Raw genomic sequence first — 22,308 nt, 5'->3', positions numbered from 1 at the left:
TTCAAGCACTTTTCAAGCAATCTCCAAGTCCATTTTCCATCTTATTCGGCACCGTACAGCAACATATTAAGACAATACTAAAATTATTTTACTTTTTAAATTCACATTATGGAAACACATAAGTCCCCTGACTGCAAATAGACTTTCAAAGCAAGCAAGTTACAGGTGGAGCAGTTTTCATTTGAGTCTTTCTCCATCTAAACATTCCCCCCCATCAATACGTAATCCAGTGTCATAAAGGTTAAATTTTTACTTTCATGTGGAAGCACAGAGAACACCACCAACATTAAAATAGGACCCAAAGAAAACAAAAACAGTCCATTTATATCAAACATTTTATTTTTTTGTTTTTATTAAAAAAAAATTTGCTTACAAAATGTTGAATTTTTTTCCTCTATCTGCCCGTGTTGAATCTCCATAAAGTTAGGCCTGCAATTACAGAATAAATGAAGGAGGCAGGCAGTGATTAAGTTGAGACATATTTCTGCCTGATAAATACTGTGTATGCATGAGTGAAGTTCCTACTGTATGTGCATTACATGCATTACCATACTTGTGACGGCCACTGTTGAGCCGTCGCAGGTACAGTAATGCAAGGCAGTGCACGCGTCAGTCCAAGTCTTGAGAAATGTTCAATTAACAGAAAAGGCAGGAATGTCAGTATCAGATCCAGTGGTAAACAGTATTTAGGGAGCCATTACATGTTACTGGCTATTGATTACACAAATAAACAACAAACTGCTACTGTAATGAAAATGAGGACCTGCTTGTTGCACAAGGCAGAAGGAAAAAAAACAAACTTGTAAGTGTATTTCTTCAGAAGGCACATCAATATGTAACCCCACGCCCTCTCAAACAACAAGGAAAGAGAAAAGAAAAAGAAAATGTCTTCCTAGATATTGCACCAAGTTCATTTCTGAAATGTTATCCTCTGTAAAATATTTACTGTTTAGTAATACTAGGGTTGTTTATTTACTTTCAAGCTACACATTTTCAGAGGAGGAAAAACATGCAGCCCTTCTCGATGCTGATTTCTCAGTCTCCCACTCGTACGCACCTCTTGTTGACCCCTTCCTCACACACTTAATTAAAAAAAAACAATATATTGATGAGCCAAATAAATACGGGAATAGTTGGCATTCCTCATATTAGACAAAAAAAAAATATTTACAAAGAAACTAATGGCACAAACTGGGGTCTGTGAAGCTCATTGAAATGATTGTTTTATCTTCCACAGTAATAAAGCTGAAGCTGCTGAAGGAGGACTCTTCGCCTCCAGAATTTCACACAGAAACCCTGCATACATTTCAAAGACAGAAACGTCCACTTGGCGATGATTTAAAAACAAAAAGTGCACATTCAACGTTCATCAATTTACATTTACAGACAATCTGATATGACAAATCCAACCAAAGAAGGGGGAAAAAAGTAAGTATGACAGTATTACTGGAACCAAACACAAAGAATGTGTTTAATCCAATTAGCCTACTGATCCGTCTGCAGAGACCCAATTTTATGTGCCACCGACACTTGGTCGTCAATTAACAGATTTTGCACTAAATGAGATTTGCATCTCAGATTTAGAAGGCGAACGTATATGAACCGTTTTAATTAACGCGACATGCTGAATTACAGAACACCAGATTTAATACACTCATTTTCACAGCAGCACTTTGTTTAAATCAGTCATTATCAAACATATTTGCACTGGAAACTGAAAAGCTCATAATTAACCGTGGCTGAGAATACTTACTTAATAGATTAGATCCCTCCTTAGGCCTGAGGAGAGATGTTTTGAGTTGTGTCATATTTATTAGTTAAAAAAAAAAGAAAAAGGTAAAAACTAAAATAAAATACTGTAGTCTACTTAGTATAATGCCAGCTCATCAAGATGAACGACCTGTGTCAGGTTCTTGTCACTGGACAAAATTAAATTGGGTCTACGAGAGGGGGGAAAATAACACAAATGATCTCTTGTTAAACAATTATCTGTGTAGACTTGACTGGTGGTTGGCTTGACTGGAGAGCTCAGCGTCTCTGAATCAAAGCAGCTCCTATGAGCCTACACTGTTCTTCAGTCCAGCACATGTTCAAGTACTGGCTCTCGCTTAACATATGAGCCTGACCAAAAGAGACACGCTAAAGGTTCTGAGTGGCACAAAATCACAATTAGGTTTGTTTGAAGGAACAAATTGAAATTAGAAACCATCGAAACAAAGCAGCAAAATCAAGGTTCTTATCGCGCCTTCCTCTAACTCCCATATTCCAACGCCACTAGATTGACTTGAGGCACTGTGAATATCAGCTCAACGATGGTTGAGCGGTTGTCAGTCCTCTTTTTTTTTTCTTCTCCTCACCCACTCCACTATTGGTTTTAAAACAATCCAGAGAAGAGTAGTGCTGGGCATTCATTAACTGTATTAAAAAAATAGCGATCCAAAATAGTGTTATCCTCTGTCGTAGTCATAATTATCAATAAATTCTGTTGAGAAAAACTTTTCAGGAACCTGTGCATAGTGTACAGAGCAGAACAGACAGTCTTGTTCAGTGGGGCGGAGCCGCACTACTACACTGGGACACCGACGCAGTGAGCTGTGATTTACAACTCCCATGAAATTGACCACTTGAATTCAAAGTGAAGTACGTTCACGTCCTCAGCCATATTGTGTGCTCAGCTGTACACCAATATACACACACACACAAGAAAAGGTATAGAGGGGAAACTGAGGAAGTACAAAGGATATAACAGACGAGATATATGGATGTGCTGTTCTCTTCTGTTGGGAGTTTATATTCCTCCTCTACCCAATCCTATTTGCTTCTCCAGTGATTCATTAATGCAATCACGGAGCGGCATTACATTACTCTGTGTGTCCGCCCCCTCACTCTGTCTTTGGTGTGTCCAGTGGAGAGGGGGCTCCAGAACGTTATAGTCTTTCAATATCCCTGTACTTCTTCCGCAGTATGGACACCTGGTCTTTGAACAGGACCGGGTCCAGCCTCATCTGAGAATGGACCAGGGGCATGGTGCCAAACCAGCTGGCAAACTTGTTCATGCAGGTCTGACGCTGGGCAAAATGATCCGGATCAGCCCAGCGAGATGCCCGGGAGCTCTGGGATTTGGGGGACGGTAGAGAAGGAAGGGGGATTGAAAGGGGAGGGGGGTGAAAAAAAAGAAAAATAGAGAATGAAAAATCAGTGGAGGCAGAGGGAGAAACAGCGTCATGAGAGCAGAGATGTAAATAAATAATACATCACTGATTATTCTGACCTTTCAGCACCTATTGTAATTATTCATGATGTTATTGTGAAAGAGCAAATTTTAATTCAGTGTTCTGTTTATTCCTAATAGCAACACTGTTAGCGTTAAAGTGGTATGTTGTGTCTCTGTGGTAGCAGTCAACATTAACAAGGAAAAACATGGGTTTTTGTCCATTAAATACAGTCTCCTTGAAAAAGTTCTGTGTGGCTTTCACAGTAAAAGGGCATATTTCACTGTTGGAATATTTACAAGAGACGGTAGCAGAACCATTGTCTACGGCTTTATCCTCTCCACATGTGGGTCGTGCATCACTGGAGCCAATCCCAGCTGACACAGGGTGAAAAGCAGTGCACACCCTGGACAGTTCGTCAGTCTATCGCAGGGCACCAACAAGCAATTTACAGTGTTCTTAAATAACCATTTAATTCAAAGTAAATATCAGTGTCCACTCTGCTTTTGGGCATATTATTGAACTAGAACTAGATCTAACTCAGTCCAGACTTGTGCTATGTGTATATGATGACTTTGAAGGATTTTAATTAAAAGTGTATTGCAGACGATGTCTCCGGGGATGGATGTCACTGATGCAGAAGCATACTAAAGCAATTTTATATCACGGTTACTGTGCCTCACCTGACCCATCATGGTCTCCTTATACTGCTTCTTCTGGGTGACCTTGATGGGTGGTAGTTTAGTGACACTTGACACAAGAAAATTCATCAGAATGTCCTCACAGTTGGACATCTGGTCTACCATATTCTTCAGACTGGCTGGAAGATAACTGGTGTACAAGTGGTGGTAGTACCTAAGGGGAAATCAGGAGGATTTGTGTTAATATTGAAGTAGCTGGGAAACATAATCACAATGTTGAGGATGAAAATGCACCACAGAAGTTAGCAGAGGAAGAAAGCTGAGGTTCAGTACTTGTGATAGAAGGCAGCCCCAGTCAGCACCATCGAGTAGTCATTGGTCCATTTTGAAGTGTAGCCCCACCGCTCCTTGTTGCTGTCCCAGAAGTGGCTTCGGGCTGGGTAACCAACAATTCGGTCTGGGAAACTCTGCCACACAGTTAAGGCAAAGTCCACCTGGACCAGAATCAGAGAGATAGAGACAGAGAGGGAGGTGTTTAGAAAGCACAAAATGCAAGTCTGTATCAAAACAGATATTTTGACATGTCAAAACAAGAAAATCTCAGGTGGCACTGATGACATTTAATACGACTCTATTAAGCTCGCGTCTCCCAGAAAGACGTGACTGTGTAACAGTGAGCCACCATGACTAATGCCTACTACCTGCAACTGAAGCAGCTTAATGTCATTCAAACATCCCTCATTTCATTATTTACACCCGTGCTTTTAGTACTGAGGCATGTCTAACAGTCAGCTGTGGTAAATTCATGCACATCTACGGTGGAAATAAGTGAAATTGTTATAGCTGCTACTGCTCTGCTAACTCCTCCACTTTTACAGATCATAATCGTAAGTAGGTTATGCATGTGGCGGTTAATACTTTCACCCTGACCATTTATCTTTTTAATAAAATACAGTCATCTGGGTCATTACTTCCATCCATAACCATGTGATAAATATACACATCTATTAGATTGTAATCTGCACAAGAATTAAAGAAAAAGACAAATTATTATCAGTTTATAGTCACCACTTTGACCCAGATAGATGTGTGATGACTACCAGTGGTTTCCACAGTATTAATGAGAACCTGCACAACATATACAGTATATGGAGATGACTAATTGCTGTAAATGACGTTGCCATTATTCTCTCTGACCTCTGTGGTGGACAGCACAGTGTCCTCATCCAGACTCAGCACAGCATCGGTGGGGATGGTGTCGTAGGGCAGGAAGCGGCTGCTTATCACCTGGTTTGATTTTCAAAACACAATACGGCGACAGTGTTAACATGTGGTTCAACTAAAACATCCAGTGTGTAAACAGGACCCATATGAGCTTCTCCACGTCTGTTTGCGCTACAGAGCTGTTTCATCATTGACAGCAGAGTCAGCCAAATATACGAGCTAAGGCCTCATCTACACAGAAACAGAACTTTATTTTTCAATCTCAAAAAGGTTTCCATCAACGTGGCTTTGTTTCAAGAAAGAAGACGAAGAAGACTGTGACGGTGAATGCAAGCACAAGAGATGTGGGGCTATGACATCATTATTTTCCCAAAGTAGCTAATTAGTTCTACACAAGAAAACAAGGATGGCATTTTGAGGTTTTCCCACTCTGGGACCCGTTTTCAAAATAAATTCAAAATGCCAGTTCCATGTGGATAAAAGTTCGAATGATTTTAAAAAACTCTAGCAGATTGAGGGGCATGTACGGCCCCTGATATTACTGCAAATGATTGCAAAATACAGCATCTCACAGATGAGCTTATAACCACAAATGCACTGGAGTGCATTAAAATCCAATGAAGCGCTCATATTTTTGGAATGTAAATACAAATAACTCTGTACAAACAAGTGCATAGACGGTAGGTTTCAATTTAAGCAATATGTGCACACTCATCTAAATGCCACTTTCAATTGAATTATACTCTAGTATGTGGGTTTCCACTCCCAACAGCAGCAATCTTGGTGGTTAAATTGGCATTCAATTTCAAATACGTTTGTGATTAACACCAACACTCATATCCTACAGTTTACGCACGCAAGTCTTTGAAAAACAAGCAGTCGCACCAAAGTCCTGATTGGCAAATCTCTTTAAGCTGATGAGACTGATGGTGGTTGGCAGGGGTTAGTTACTGTGGTTAAAATTCAGAAATAATCTATAATTTTGTCTATAAATATTAAATGGCATTAATAAGACATTTAAAAACTGCCATGACTCAACTCCTTTGAGTCAAAATGGATGTGCCACTGGGACTTGGCAGGATTTTAAATTGAAATTTTACGTCTCAAAGTGAATTAAACTGCAGGTTTGCAGATCTGATTGACATACCATTGCAACTGCACTGAGACAGTATCAGCCTGAGGCATTTACCTTGCTCTCTCCTTCTATCACAATGACGGGAACTGAGGTGGCAGGCCAGCGATACTTCGCAGGAAGAGGCTTATCACAATTCCACAGAACTATCACCTGCACAAAAACAGATACAACTTAGACATCGCTCTCCATTCAACATAGACATTCACCTGGTTATCTGCATATGTGCACCAAAAAAAATCAACTTTTAATGTTTGACAACCCTCTATGGAAGAAAATGTCTTTATTTTTTTCATGCATTTCTACATTTAAATCCATTATCAGAACATTCACTGCACCTACAGCTACAGTCACTGCTATAATAAACATCTTAATTATAGCTATACAATCCTAAATTCAGGAAAAGTCAAACAAAATCAAGTGCGAAAACGACAATGATATTGTGGTTAAAAGACGGACTACCTTAAAACCAATCACTGTCATCGATAATATACTTATCATCTTTAAATACAAGATTCCATTCAGAAATGACAGGTTTTATGCACCATTTTGATCATGGAAAGCAGCTTGATATATTTGCCACAGAACACATTAGTTATTAATGTATGAGCAGTGTTATGAGCATCACCACTTTGATCATGTGTGAGGTTGAGTGTTGGGTCTTTAAGTACCTGAGCACAGTACTGAGACTTAGCCACAGCCACGAGCAGCTTCATGACTGGCTGCGACTGGGAGACTAGCGGTGTCACCACATGGATGATCGCTGTGAACTTGGGGTATGGCTTGACACCTGGAAAAAAAAAAAGAGTTTTAAGTAAGTTCAATAACATAGTGTATCACGTGTGCATGTACTTGATGCAATTGCAGGTGCAGCTTTATGTTTTTTATCTCCGACAACTCTGAGCATCTCTACATTGATTACTTAAAGCTGAATTGACACAGAGTGAAACTGGACAGGCTTTTAATAAAGCACATAAAGAAAACAGCGTCACTTTACCAACGTCCAAAGTCACTAACAAGCTGCCTGTCTACACATTTAATCAATGCACAAATGCATCATGGCAACACACAGCAGGTATAAATGATGAGCTACTCTGTATTGATAAAGAGACACATAACATAACATGCATACGCAGATGCTCCACACCAGCTGTTCCTGTGCCACGTCTTAATGAGGGTGAGCCTTTAATGGGTTCTTTGCCGACTGTATAGCATAAGCAGGAATAATTCACTGACCCAGCTTAGCGTAGTAGAAAGGAAAGTCTCCCATATATGTAGAGTAGCGAGGCAGAGTAAAAAGACCTCCAGGCAGACTGTTCCACATGAGGCTGCTCCTCGAGGTGTGCTGCAGTACCCGGTCATGGATGATCTGCATCGATACAGAAGCAAAAGGAATTCAGAAGCATGTCGTCTGTGAACCTGTCAACTGAACATCTGAGTGACTCGTCACACTTCAAAACCCTCTATGAAAAAGGTGAACCTGTGAAACGTTTAAGGACAAAAAAACAGGAAAACATTAAACAGATAGTCTGACATTACATTTTGAAAATAAGTGCAGACAAATATCTCTTGGCACTTTTCAAATGACCAACTAATGTGTCACTAAATGTGTCACTTCAAAGAAACAAAGATCCTACAAATGATGCATTGTTTTTATTTTTGGAGATTTCATCATCTTTATCATTTTTAATTATGTTTTCAGCACATTTCAATCACTGATGACTAACTATGACATCCTACTGAGAGTAACAAAGTGACTTTATCAAACTTAAAAATGATCACATCCATACTTTTAGTGACATTACTAAAAATAAACTAAAAACATCTTCTAAATGAATCTGGTGTTGGCACCAGGATTTTCCATTATGCTAAACCAAACTCACAGGTCAGCTATCAGCAGGCTTTACAGGCCCACAGCATCAACTGATGTTACACAGATGTTACACAGTGAGCTGAAACCTTAATAAAAATATTAATGAGGCCTGGGTAGCTACAGTTCTGTAGGATTTCAGTGTGATAAACAGATTCTTAAGCAGCAACTACAGAGTCCGACTAAAATTTAACCGCTAATTGTACCATGTTTTGTCTTGGACCTAACAGGGTTAAGACTCTGAGGAGGAAGATCAGGTTCTTGGGACTGTAACTTTACCTTGACGTCTAGAACCCTGACCTAATACTTCTTGAGACGAGGCCTCTGTAACACTATCGGAGGACAACAACTGACTAACTGTAAACTGCAGTAAGCAATAGGTCTTACGGAAAATGTGACAATTGAATATCAGTAGTGACTTCCCTGTTGTGTGTTTGAATCTTAACATTTCAAATTTAAAGCAGCCAACTCAATAAACATCAGCTACAAGCAAATTGGTGACACATTTTTTTTTTTTTTTTATAAATGATATTCAGGCAGATTAACAGCCATACATTACATATCCATTACAGTCAAACAAATGTAAAAAGAAATTGAGGGGAGTGAATTTTTGGAGATGCATGAATCTGAATTCATCTTTTTCAAGTATGACTTGAAAACAGATAGCTGAACTGTCAATTCCTCTGTTATCCTCTATCATTTCTCCTTGCTTTTGTTTCTGCTTGTTTGTCATTTCAGCCTAAGAGCCATATGACAGCCTGGTAGAGGCAAGAATACAGATAAATAGACTGACAGCAACCAATTACTAATATCATTGATGGCCAAGCGAGAACAACAAACAGCCTCAGGAACATGACAGCAGTGTTTACCATTGTGTGTGTATGTACATGTATATGTATATGTGTGTGTATACATATATACATACACATATATATATATATATATATATATATATATATACATACATATATACATACACACATATATACATACACACACATATACACATATATATATATATATACATATATATATATATATATATATCATCCTTCTTGGTTTTTTGCATCTAATCTGGAGCAGGTCCATTGTGGATACATCTATATTTAACACAACCTTTACTTGCATGATGTAAAAGTCTATATCTGGGATAAGCATAATGGGGAGACTCAAACATTTGCATAAAAAAGGGTCCGTGCTTTGTTTTTCAACGTTTTTCATGCCTTTGTGTGCAACCATTGTAGTGCAATGTGTGGGCCTGTGTGCATACCTCCAGTGTGGTCAGTACTATTTTCTCCACAGAGTTGAAGTAAGCCTCCCATAGAAACTGCGTCTGCTGTCTAAGGGACAGAATCTTATCCTGGTGGATGGAGCGCACTGTTGAGGGGATCTAAAACAGTGGTGGACGCATGTTAATATACTGAAACAGAAACTGATAAATCTGTATTTGACACAGTACAGTCCACAAAGAACAGTGTCTGTGGAGCAAGAACAAGATTTGCCTCAGTACATGTATGAAGTTAGTCTTAAAGGTTGTGTACAGTAAATCTCAAATAAACAGTTTTACAGCAGCTCAAAAAGACAGGTCAAAATGTATAAGTCAGGACTTTAATCTGTACACATAAAACAAACTGTTGCAAACTGACTTACAAAATCTGGAAAAGAAGAACCTGTACTCTGACACTGGTGTACAGAACAGATTTTTATGTCTCAAACTGTTTCCTTTAGGCACCGATAACTTCAAATGGATATTACCCCCCCCCCCCCCAGCTTTTGAAGCTGTTCGCACCTGTAAAAGCAGCCTTTCATCCCCAATCACAGCTGCCGTATTCCAGTCGACGATCTCCGAGAAGGGAAGCTCCCAGCCATTACTCAGCATCACAGGCACACAAGCTGCCTGTTAAGCGTAACACCACATAAAAAAATCCACAGCTAGTTATTGAGACGAACTGTTGAAGAAAGTGATGCAAAACATACATAATATAAATAACGTATGAATAAATACAAGTATTAAATCAGTGGGGTGGATGAAGAAATGCTGTCAGTGTCATGTTCCCTGTGACACTAAAGTATTTGTATTGAAAGGGAACAGCCAGGTGTTATCCCTGTGGTTTAATCTCTACTTCAACAGGTAATAAAATAAAGATAAACTGAGCAGAGCAGAAAAGCGAAAAATAATAAATGGCTTACGCTCTGCAAACCCCTGCCATCACTGGACAAGGTCCATTTCTCAAGCAATCAAATCAGGCAATTTAAGCAACAGGGGCAACATCTTCCTACACAGTTCCATTAAGTACAGAACTACTGCAGCACCCTGATGACTACTCTTAAAGTGACAAGGCACTGCAATCTCATAAAACGTTCATTATGTTCAGGGGAAAAGAACATGCACTTGAAAATATACTTGAAAACGTAGAAAATTGCACTGTATTGAGCATCCATATGTGTGTGAGCGTGCATGTGTGCTTGTGTTTTTGATAGTGCAGGCTGCTTTCTGCCTGCAGTGACTGGGCTTTCTGTTAATCTGTTAAGCAGGGTACCATCCACTGATGGACACATGAACATTCATGTCCAGGCACAAACGCTCCCGCCTCATCACTGCAGCACTTGTATAATCTCCTTGGTGTCATTAGTAAAAGCAGCAACCTGCTGAACCAATCCCTACCGATCTGCCCTGCCGACCAATCATCTAGAGATTCCTGCAGCTCAAAGCTAACACAACTAATCATGCATGTGCACACTCAGACACCCTCATCTCACTGCTCTTAAATTATAACTCAATTCTGCAGTAAGTCTGAGCAAATGTGCTCATTACATGACACCAGGTTTTCTCTCTCAAGGATCAGTAAAATCACTCAACCCTTGCTCAATGCCTCGACTCATGGTTAAATCATGTGAATGTCTCCACTCTGGACAAACCCACTAAACCCTACCAGGCTTGCTGAAATACTTCACTGAGCCAGTGTATCCAATGCAGCTGATAAGCCATCAACTTATCCAAATTCCCTAACTTTTGCCCAACCCTTTTTGACTCTCTGTGCTGCCCAGCGTAAGGCTGAGTTTGGAGTGAAACACTAATACCTCCAGGCTGTGGTCCAGTTGTGTGCACACCAGCCAACAACTGCATACCAGCTCAACTGAAGCTGCACAGTTTCTCCCCTCGTGCTGACCTAGTGAACATTCTCACCGTCTTGCCATGTCTGCCTCCCAGGTCCTCTATGGTGCAATTATCTTCTAAAACCATTCAGTACAGAGTCACTGCTCCTCTTCTATTGTAGACTTAAGAGTAATCACTCTTAAGCTTCTTCCTCAGAAACATTTTGTCAAATAATTTCTTTGCTCTTTTGACACAAACCTCACTAGTCAGTCATTTGTTTTCCATGGTTACACTTGGTAAAGTGTATATCACTGGTAGAGGATAAATTATGATTAAAATCTAAATATACACCAAATCATTCTCTCATATACTGTACATATTTACTGAAATGTGAATATATGCAGGTATATCTGCAATGCAAAGTGTGTAAAGGCAAAAATGTATTAAAATCTTTGCCTGCCTCAAGCTAAAAACACATGTTTGATATATCTGTGGTCTGAGAGAACTGTGTCAATAAAAGGATTAGGACAGGTGCATGAATGAGACCATAAGTGAGACAAACCCAGTATCAATGGTAATTCAATGGTACATTTTGGTGAATACAACATGATTATAGTAAAGTGACTGAACGGGAAGCACAACATTTCTTAAAGGACAGTGTATATGTGCAGCCATAAACATAATAAACATTGTTAGGTTGACGCTTAGGTCCCTTAAAATTAAACTATATTTCAATCAGTAAAATTCAGTAAAAGTCTGTCAGCAGAGGAGACGAGAGACTGAATGAGAAAAACACTGAACCGGAATTGAATATAAAGAAACAATAAAACAGAAAAGATGGTACAGACAGCAGTGACGATACTGAGTCAGAGGCAGCTGAAGAAACACAAGCTGCACATTTATAAAATGACTGGCAGCGTGCGAGAGAGCTCGTGGGAGTAAGTCAGTACATCACTTTTTCCATTTCAACCCACTGATTATAAATGACTTTACAGTTTGGTTTCTTCAGAAGTAATCAAGCTCTTAATGTTGTAGATAGATTGTATTCATCCATGTGTAGTCATGCTGACTGATTCAAATTGAATTAAATAATTTGTGCCAGACTTTATTCAGATCTAATTTAATAAATTGGGTCACTGACCTGTAAAGCCTCCAAAAAGCGAAAGGAGCCCAGCCTTCGTCCTCGAGGCACCAGACAGAAAGTGGAGTTGTACAGCATCTCCCTGTAATCATACCTGCAGGAACATAGTAAAGAGGAGGAAAAAACAGGAAATAATAAGTTCAACATATTTTAAGTACATTTACATTCAGTGGCTCGAAACACAATATACATACTACCCACCACTATATGTTTCAATGTAAGTTATAGTGGAAAACTATAACTACTATAGTGCTTTGACTGATGGTTCAGTGACATTATGTCACATAAAATAAATAAAAACACAGCTGAACCTTAAGGAATCTGAGCATTCATAGAGTGAAAGCAGGAGGTTGTATTGTTAGCATGAAGCTCAAATCAGAATCAGCTTTATTGGCCAAGTATGTGAACACATACAAGGACATTCGTGACATTCATGCCAAGATCTTTTGCTCCCACACAGTGAGGGCATTTTAATGATAGAGTATGACAGTACGATGGTGAGTTCAAAATGCATCATGGATGTTTAACTGAGATTTTGTCGTGCACCACCAAGGTATAGGTTGTTTGTACTGACTAGGGATGTAACGATTACCGGTATGACGATAAACCGCGGTAAAATTCCCGACGGTTATCATACCGTTTCAAATTTTAATTATCGTTAAAACCGTGATTGATTACCGCAACTGATTACCGAAAAACTCGCAGTGATACTGCTCATTTCCTGGAGAAGCAGCAGCACCTGAACGGCACTCGCTCAAGCGGGCGCGCATGCGCAGTTTGCACTGTCTGTCCAGCGACAACACGGCTGAAGCCACCTGCGCTCCAGAGATTACCCCCCCGTAAGATCAGAAATCTGGGCATATTTTGTATTTTTAAAGGATGTTGAGAGTAAAATAATTGAAGACAATCAATCCTTGGGCAGAAAATGCAAAAAAAAAATCTCCGCGAACTTCGCGGCGCGAAGCCACTTCCAATATGATGAGCCATCTCCGTGACCACCACACACAACTTTTCAGCGGGTAAGTCAACAAAAACGGGATTTCGGAATAGTGGGAAACGTCATGGTTTGTCTCGCGAAAGCGAGTAGTGTGCAGACGACAGGTACCGTAGCAGACCAAAATGTGTTTGTTTCTGTGTTTTTTTATTTTATTTTTATGCTGTGTACGACCGCTGCTACTTAATTATTATCCGACACAGAGTGAGGACCTGTGTGTGTGTGTGTGTCAGTCAGTCAGATGATAATTATTATTATTAATAATAATAATAATAATAATAATAATAATAATAATAATGATAATAATAATAATAATCATATAATATAAAATATCTTTTTTTAAATAAAACTTGGTTAAAAGATTTCAGTGTGTGTGTGTTCAGTACTTTTGGAACATTTTGAACACATCTAACAATACCGTGATAATATTGATAACCGTGATAATTTTGGTCACGATAACCGTGATATGAAATTTTCATATCGTTACATCTCTAGTACTGACAAAACAGGACGTGTTCGACATGTGGCTGTGGTCTGTCGCAATAAAAACCTGTAATCCGGTGTGTATGACTAAGAATTAAATGATAACATGATGAGAGATCCAGCTACTTAGCTTAGGTTTCAACTCATCGCCCCACAACGCTTTGCTATGTAGGTCTCCGGACAGAATGTAAGCGTGTATTATGAAGTTCATATAAACAATACAGTGAATTCTTTCATGATTTCCATGCATACTTTAATATGCTTAGCATTTCTTATAACTGGTAAAAAATGGCTGAAGGGTTAATAACACATTTACTAATTCAGTTACCGTTTAACAGAGATCTCTTTAAGAAGTGATGCAGGGTACTAGGAAATATAACAGAGCGTGTGCAGTGTCACGCTACAAAACACACACAAACATTACAATCAGTGCATTTGATGCTTGGTTTAAATTTACACTGTCCATTATGAAAACAGGATCCCCTGATTAAATGTTGAATCTAAGAATGCAACACACATCAGGCCCAAGTTTCTTGAAATGGTCTCAGGGCAGCTGATGACTGAACAAAGCTCTTTTTAACCAACAGAATACATAAAAAGTAAGGCGGTCCTATGTTTTAATTTTAACCCCTCACCCACCCATCTTTAAAACCCTTGCCCTTTCGCCTGTCCATCTCAACATCACTCATTTCTTCCTCACTCCCTCCATCCAATCTAAGCCTCAGTCAGCACTTGCTTGGATTAAGTAGCTGCTTGGAATTCCTTCAATGTGTGTTCATCTGTGTGTCGCATGCTTATACATTGGGCTGGATTTCACGAGACAGGACTGGAAGCATAAGAATGCAAATATGGATGGAAATGTGAGTGATAATTAGTGTAATCATGAAAGTGTGGGTTAACTTTCCAACCTTTTCCTTGACAGTGAATAGTACGTTTGTGTAGATATATCACACTTATTGCTTCACTTTGTTACAATAAATTCCTAAATCACTGCAGATCTGATGCCTCAACAGATCCACTTCAACAATTTGGAATAGGAATGCATGTCCCTCATCTCAATTTCACTGCATTACTGTAACCTAAGGCTATCACTTCAAACAATATTTGAATATATGTAACACAATAGAGTGATTTGCCCAAGTTCAAGTTCACTTGAACACAGTAAATATGGTGAGCATTCATAGTAACTTCATATTTTCAGCAGTTGCCAAAAAGCATTATATGGACAACAGACCTACAATTTTCCAAATCATGAACAGGCACTCAATGTCCCTTCAAAACACCACTTATTTAACAAATGTAATGGGCTTAGGGCTGATAGAGCTGGAGATTAAACAGGTAGAATATTGTTCAATAGAGCCAATTCAATAGCTTAAAAAAATTACTTCACTCGGTGAAGTCATTTTTCACGTGGTTTTGCGAGGTTCACTGGCATTAGGTGGGTTGGGGTTATACAATATATCGACAACCATGTATCTTTGGAAGAAGATGGTTCTAATGGCGTATTTCCACCGGCTCTACTCACCACGCCACGCCACGGTTTAAGTAGCGTTTCCACTAGCATAGTATCTGGTACCACATACTATTTTTGTACCTGCTCAGGCGAGGTTCCAAAAGCATGCTGAGTAGGTACTATGCGATGATTGGTCAGCCTGCTTGGGTTTAAATAAATGGTATTCTACATACTTCCAGTATTACCATGTTGGGGTCACAAATGACTACAATGCATAATGCAGAAAGAACATTGAAGATTAAGTAATATCTATCTGGATAATCCCACTTTCTATAAGTGCACATACCATTTACAATTACAGCCATTGTGGTGACCTCAGATCAACAGCCAAAAGAAGCATAAATGCTTCATTTAAGCTTAATCCCATCTAAAGAAATACACTATAACGTACCGAGAAACTCATTATCAACATGGCACACAGCAGTCAATATTACTACAGGTTTCCATCAGGGCTCGACTAATCCTTTCAGCTCTCACAGATATTATAGTCTACCCCTAAACATGACAGACACATATTCCAGCCAGAGAAACATAGCAAAGTGATTCCCAGGCTTATATAAATAAAATATAGATCCATATCTGGGCCTGCCATGGTCTAAATCTTACATCAATTTCATTATCGCTTCAGAAAAGTCTAGATGTTGCTCTCCCTGCATACCTCTATTCTTCCCTTCTCTTCCAGATGGCTGCCTGTGGGGAGGAGCACTCTCACAGTATGATACCGCACATCAGCAGAGATGTTGAAGTACGAGTAAAACATATTTTTCTTCTTTCGGCTTCAACACATTCCCCATAAACCAGCTCCTGTCTTGGTGTGTCTTTTCTGGACAATGCACACATAGGTGTTCATTAGGCGAAAAAAATTAATATGTCAGCAATCTGCCCAGACACCAATAATCACCCATATATAGTAAATTAGGTAAATCCTTACTTGTTCCATAGTTTAGGCATTCCAACATGCAGATGGCTACTGGTGAGCAAAGCAATCCCCAAGAAACAGATTGTACATTACTGACACACTGTAATGACCGTGGCTCATTGTGGTATATACATGTAATATTTCACATTAAAACAGCAGGTAACACAGCTGGCCTCAAAATCGGTTTTAATATAGAACATTTGGATCAAAGTAAGGACCAAATCTACTGAAAATGGTCAAACCAAAGTGCTGCAAAGTTCTATCAGAGCTTCAGTCTGAGAGAATGCATGTGGTGAACAGGGACACGTTCAGTGAGGTCTCAACCTAAACCAACTGTTCAATCAGACTGACCACACTGTTGACATTTCCTGACCATTCTGTTGCTCTTGCTTTTTCCACAAAAATGACAGATCTTGTGTATGGGTGAGTGAGAGACTCTGAAACAAGAAAAGGAAAGAAATCTGGGAAATTTGTTTTAACACACTGCATTGACTGGATGCAGTGGGTATAAGGCTAACCAAAGACAGGATACAGAGACTAGTTTGAAATATCTCTACAAGCAGGAACAATTTTACCAACAACCTCTTTTCCTACAAGCTCCGAGTACAAACTATAAGTTGGCTTTATTAACTAATGACCACAGCACTGCCAGCAAGAGCATGAAGACATCAAATATACAGCTTATGCTGCAAAACTGGACAATTTTAAGTCAGCTGGTGAAGTCCACTTAAGGGCTAACCACTTACTCATACTCATTTGCTTCACCAAAAGAGGACTAAAAGCTGATCTACTGTGACTACTTGTATGCTATAAATTGCAATATAATTTCAGCAAACAAAAGGCAGTGCAGGTTGTCACCAGTTTTTAATTTAATGCAAATTGTTCCTGTTTATCTAATGTGGCATCATCACTTCTGCACCATTTAAAAAGGTCTCCTATTTGAGAACACGGCATTAACCTAGCACCATTAGTTTTTGTATGCCATTGCACTCTTTTATGCCATTCCTTTATTATTGCATTTTTTTCCCCACTGTTGCACATTTTACATTTTATGTTTACATAACATTTTATGTTTATAATATTTTTTTTTGTATTGTATTGCTGCTATGTTAAAACAATTTCCCCTTGAGGATGAATAAAGTATTTCTATTCTATTTTATGTTATGCTAACTTCATATCAACCAATTAAATAATGTATTTTATCACATGTAAAATCTTAATATTGCAAGACATGGACACAGATTTTTTTCCCCAAAAAATAAAAAAGGAATTAAGCGAGCAAAAAAATATCATCCAGTCTCCTAGCAACAAGAATGGATGGAGCAGAAAAGAAATGCATGGTTTCATTCTGTCAAGAGCCCGAGGAGCCTCAGAAGAACAGCCAAAGTGTTGTCTACCATTATTTGTGCATGAGACCACACACACGTTTCCAACATAACAACTCATAGTGAGGGCCCCAACCAAAGGAGGCATTGCATTGGCTATAACAAGTTTTAGTGCTTCCGTGGGTTCATTCTAAGTGTCTTCTGTCCAGGAAAAAGTGGCAACCAGGGACCATGAATGCAACTCCTTTCATTTAGAAAAGTAGGTGTTCATCATCATCATCATCATCATCATCATCATCATCTTCCGCTTATTCGGGTCGAGGTGGTAGCAGTCTCAGAAGAGAAGCCCAAATACTCCTCTCACCAGCCACTTCCCCCAGCTCCTCTGGAAGGAACACAAGGAGTTCCAAAAAAACTCTCCAGCAAGTCCTGGGTCTTCCCTGGGTTGAACCAGGTTGATCATTTTGAAAGTAGTTTTAAGATTCATTCAAACTAAAGAGTGAAAAAATTCCTTCACTAATAAGGAGATAAGCAAAGGCCAACTTTGCTGTATAGTATCTGTAGCAATGTAAACAGACAGCAAGTCGGCAGAGGGCTCTAGGCCGTTTAAACATAATGCTTTAAAAAACAAAACAAAAAAAACAACAAAAAAACCCATGAATGATTAAGACTCTGAGAACATGAAAAAAAAAATGGCACTGGCACTGTACTGGCTGCAGTTCATTATGTACCCATCACTCATCTTGATCAGAGGGAGATTCAATAACAAGAAATACAATGCCCTACAATAAAGTTCAAAGACGAAAATGGGGGCAGCTTCATTAATATCCCACTATTCAATACCCCACTCCCATTCTCTGCTGATTTCTTATCTAATTTTCTGCTTCCTCCTTTCTGTCACACGTGCCAAGTTGATGGGCAGTTGACTGTTGCCAGGACTGAACTTAAGCCAGAGGAATTTCAGTCTGAAAAGCACCAAGTAAAAGTGAGCATCATCAGATAAAAGGGAGGAGAAAAAAAAAGGGGGGGGGGGGGAAAGCAGTTGACAACCGCACGCTATATCCGAGCTCCACACAGGCAGTGCTACCCAGGGCAAGAATGTCACACACAACACTAACACACACATAAAGCCCCATTTTCATCTCAATACACATCAGAGAGGCTTCAATAGTTCCAAGACACTGCTGACAGGACTGCACACCAAGAGGTAGACATGTTCAATGCACACTGACAGGCAGCGAGATAAAAACTCAATTTGTGGAAATCTTGCATCAGACTAGCAAATAACTATTCAACAATAAACACACATACACTCTGTCTTCAGGCATAAGATCAATCATGACATCAAACAGGGCAATCAAACAGCTGTCTGTAACATGTATTAGCTCTTCTACTCATGACACATGGGTTTAATTTGACATGAGAGATAGATACTAGTGAGTGGACTGGCCTCTCATACAGAGATAGTATGAAACTTCTGTTAAAAGTCATCCCAAAGGAATGAGGAAATGTAAGACATCAGTGGTGGTTTTACTGAGCTTGTAGGGATGTGGTAGCACCAATCCAACGCACCCACACAACACTTGTTTTTGTGCACGCGTGGATTCAAATTACAATGAGGTAACTATTCCAGCAACGCATTTCAAGCAACAAGGACAAATAGTATAGCAACCAGGATAAATGAAGAGTGTGGCAGCAACTTGCCTAAATTAGTTAGGGAGCTTAAAATACTCCAGTGGCCTCAGGATTGGAGCATTGAGATTAATGATTAAGACCATTATGAATGGCATTCACAGCATCATCTTGCATTAATGGCATAGTTAATCCAAACCCATTTACCTGTAGCCATGATAAATAAGCAAATTTTTTGAATCCCTGAAGCTGACAGGCAAGGGGACACAATACTAGTCACCCATCACATTCACTGCTATTTTAAGTTGCAATTAAGTAAAGCTCAAGTTTGTAACTTTTAAAATATAAATATAAATGTATATAAATGTACATATATATATATATATAATATAAATGTCTGTCACATTAAAACCATGGCCAAATAAATACCAACAATGATGTTTAAGCCTGTATGCTACACATGATTCTCTCTGTTTCTCAATATAGCACTTTCTTTTTTTCGTGTCTGTAGTGACATTCCTGCGATGCACAGTCACACATTTGTTGTTACAAGTCCAGGTGAGGCAGAAGTAGCACACTACACAAGTAAAGTGGGACTGCTTCATACAGCAGCACTATCGCTGAAAACATAAAAAAGATAAAGTTAATTCTACTGCAAAAAATAAACCTGGACATTCGGTAGGACTTCACAATCATTCACACAGTTTCACTGAATGAAACCTTACAGCATCTATTTGTTTAGTTTCTTCATGTGACACCATTTTTCAGGGTTTTTTTTGGGACCTGGGGAGGCTTTCTCACATTCCTTGTTTGTTTTTGGACCCAAATACTGTCCAAAGAAAAATACTGTTCATATGTTAATTAACTTTTTGTGTGGCACAGCCAAGTTGGCCATCTGGCTGACGAAGAAGAACCGTGAAGAAGGTGTGGGTGTCATGGATTCTGTGCCGGATCTGGAAGGACTTGTGATGGCCAGACTAAGAGTGGAACATTCTTACTACATAATGGTGGATAGTATTGAGACTTTTGGTTGCATATGGGCTGTTAGTTGGGTTTTGTGTTCTGTCAAAAAGGAAGGGGAGTTGCTGAGCGTAGTTCCTGTCATCATCATTTTGTGATTCACTTTCACATGGTGTGTTAATAAGGAACTAAAAAAAATAATCATATTTTTATCAAACTTGTGATTTTAGCTTCTCACTTACTTTGTCTGATATTGAAAATGTGTGCTCTGCCAACTGCGTTCCCTTTTTCATACCAAAACCTTTTTCTGAAAAACAGAGCCTTCACTTATTTCCTCAAGGCACCTTGGGCTCACTCATCTTCCTCTGCGTAATGAGTTCAAAGACAGCTTTATAAAACATTTACAGACACATGGAGGGGGGTCTCACACCCTTCCAGAGTTCTATATGACCCCAGGTTAATTCACCTAATTATGAAGCTTTGAATCTTCCATCACTCTCCTTTTCCCCATTCCCTCATCTCAGTCTCAATCCATCTTAAGCCTCTCTAAATGGGAGAATCAAAAAGCAAAACATTCTTTCATCTCTGCAAATATCTTCTGACAATAGAGTCCTACACGCCCTAGAGTTAGTAACCATAAACACACAGACTTATCAACATCCGTCCAGAAAACGCTTGTGTCATTAACTGTGCTGCTCGTTTTCACTCCCCCGGGAGTTTGAAGGAAGTTTTGCCCACTTCTCTAATCAGCCATCTATCAGCTTGATGAGGTTGATGAAGGATGCTTTGAAGTGCTCTCTGGGTACCATAAACCAGAAACAAGGGAATTTTGGAAGATAATAAAATGACTGTTAATGGTAAAGCCATTAGTGCTGGAATGTCAGGTCTGACTTGTAAAGTCAGGCAACATAAAGCTGTCAGAATAGCCAGCTCGGGTCACATTACCTAACTGCAGAGATCAAAGAGGAACTTGCTCCCTCTGCCAATAGCCATAACAGTCACAAGGAATATACATTTCCTCCCTAATTTGAAACATGGTATGACCTGAGCAATTAGCCTAAATTACCTAAAGGTCTAGAATGTTATTCATTCAACTCAATCTCACTTTGCATTTTGAATTTGGAAGTAACCAAATGAATAAAAAATGTTAGCCCAAGGTTAACAAACCTACATATCTATCTATTAGTCCACCAAACAAATAAAAACATGACTCGGGTTAATGAACACATGAATTAACATAGATATGGCACAATGGCCAAGGCGTTGGAAACAAAGGTGGAAGTTGAACATATTAATCTCATAGATCCCAGAGCTCAAAGGAATGCTGTCAAACAGCCAGTAACTGATGACTGCTGGAGATAGAGCTGAGCTGCTGCTGTTGCAGTGGCTGCTCTGCAAGAAAGATAAGTCCAGGTCAGGAATGTCTCTGTGTCTGGGCCAAGCAGGGATGAATGGAGGAAGAGATAGAAGGATGTGACAAGAGAAAGAGTGATGGAGAGGAGGGGGGGATTGAATAACACAGAAGTAGAAGGTGAGGCAGAGGGAACAGGAGAGAGCGATTAATGGATGGGAACTGGTTGGAGGTGGTGTTTGAGAAAGAGGGAAATGAAGACTGAAAGTTAAAACTAAAAAAATGAACAGGGCAAAAGAATATAAAAACATGAAACAGGCAGAGATGGGCAGAAATTCTATGGCAAAATCCATCCATCCATTTTGTACTGCTTTATCCTTCACATGAAGGTTGTGGGGGAGCTGGAGCCAATACCAGCTGACATTGGTGAAAGGCAAGGTACACCATGGACAGGTCATTTGGCAAAATCAAAGAACAAACAGAACTGTGCAAAAGTCTCTGGCCACCATTAGATTTGCTGTTTTAGCAGTGCTACAATGACCATACAGCATTACTATTTCTCAAAAACAGGGTGAACATGTGGCTTTAAAATACAATATAAAAAAAAAAAAAATTGACCATATTAAAATGTTAACTATTTAGTGTGGCCTAGCCTGCTGCTTGAACAAAAGCACAGGCTCTCTTAAAACTGGAGCTATAATTAATATTATTGGTAAAACCTGCGTTTGTCCTATTTCATGTCAAAAAACATCTGCTATAAAAAAGGTCTCTTACTTATTCAAGAAATTAGTTTAACTCATTGACAGCTTGCTAA

The 22,308-nt window shown here is 39.3% G+C and overlaps 1 protein-coding gene across 2 annotated transcripts in view; it reads right to left on the bottom strand.

Moving 5' to 3' along the window:
• Positions 1 to 317: 317 nt before the first annotated feature.
• Positions 318 to 22,308, bottom strand: part of LOC131471511 (exostosin-1a-like) — a 37,151-nt gene continuing 15,160 nt past the window's right edge. For both annotated transcript variants that reach the window (XM_058648102.1, XM_058648103.1), the window contains 10 exons: positions 12,318 to 12,411; positions 9,869 to 9,976; positions 9,350 to 9,469; positions 7,446 to 7,578; positions 6,881 to 6,999; positions 6,267 to 6,362; positions 5,051 to 5,140; positions 4,187 to 4,347; positions 3,896 to 4,067; positions 318 to 3,113 (listed from right to left, as the gene is read on the bottom strand). In XM_058648102.1, coding sequence (XP_058504085.1) covers positions 2,928 to 3,113; positions 3,896 to 4,067; positions 4,187 to 4,347; positions 5,051 to 5,140; positions 6,267 to 6,362; positions 6,881 to 6,999; positions 7,446 to 7,578; positions 9,350 to 9,469; positions 9,869 to 9,976; positions 12,318 to 12,411 — 1,279 coding nt within the window. In that variant the 3' untranslated portion in view covers positions 318 to 2,927. The remainder of the gene's footprint in view (positions 3,114 to 3,895; positions 4,068 to 4,186; positions 4,348 to 5,050; positions 5,141 to 6,266; positions 6,363 to 6,880; positions 7,000 to 7,445; positions 7,579 to 9,349; positions 9,470 to 9,868; positions 9,977 to 12,317; positions 12,412 to 22,308) is intronic.

The sequence above is a fragment of the Solea solea genome, chromosome 13, assembly GCF_958295425.1.
Source record: "Solea solea chromosome 13, fSolSol10.1, whole genome shotgun sequence".
NCBI lineage: Eukaryota > Metazoa > Chordata > Actinopteri > Pleuronectiformes > Soleidae > Solea > Solea solea.
The sequence above is the reverse complement of the archived record's forward strand: the minus strand, read 5'-3'. Positions and strand labels throughout refer to the sequence as shown.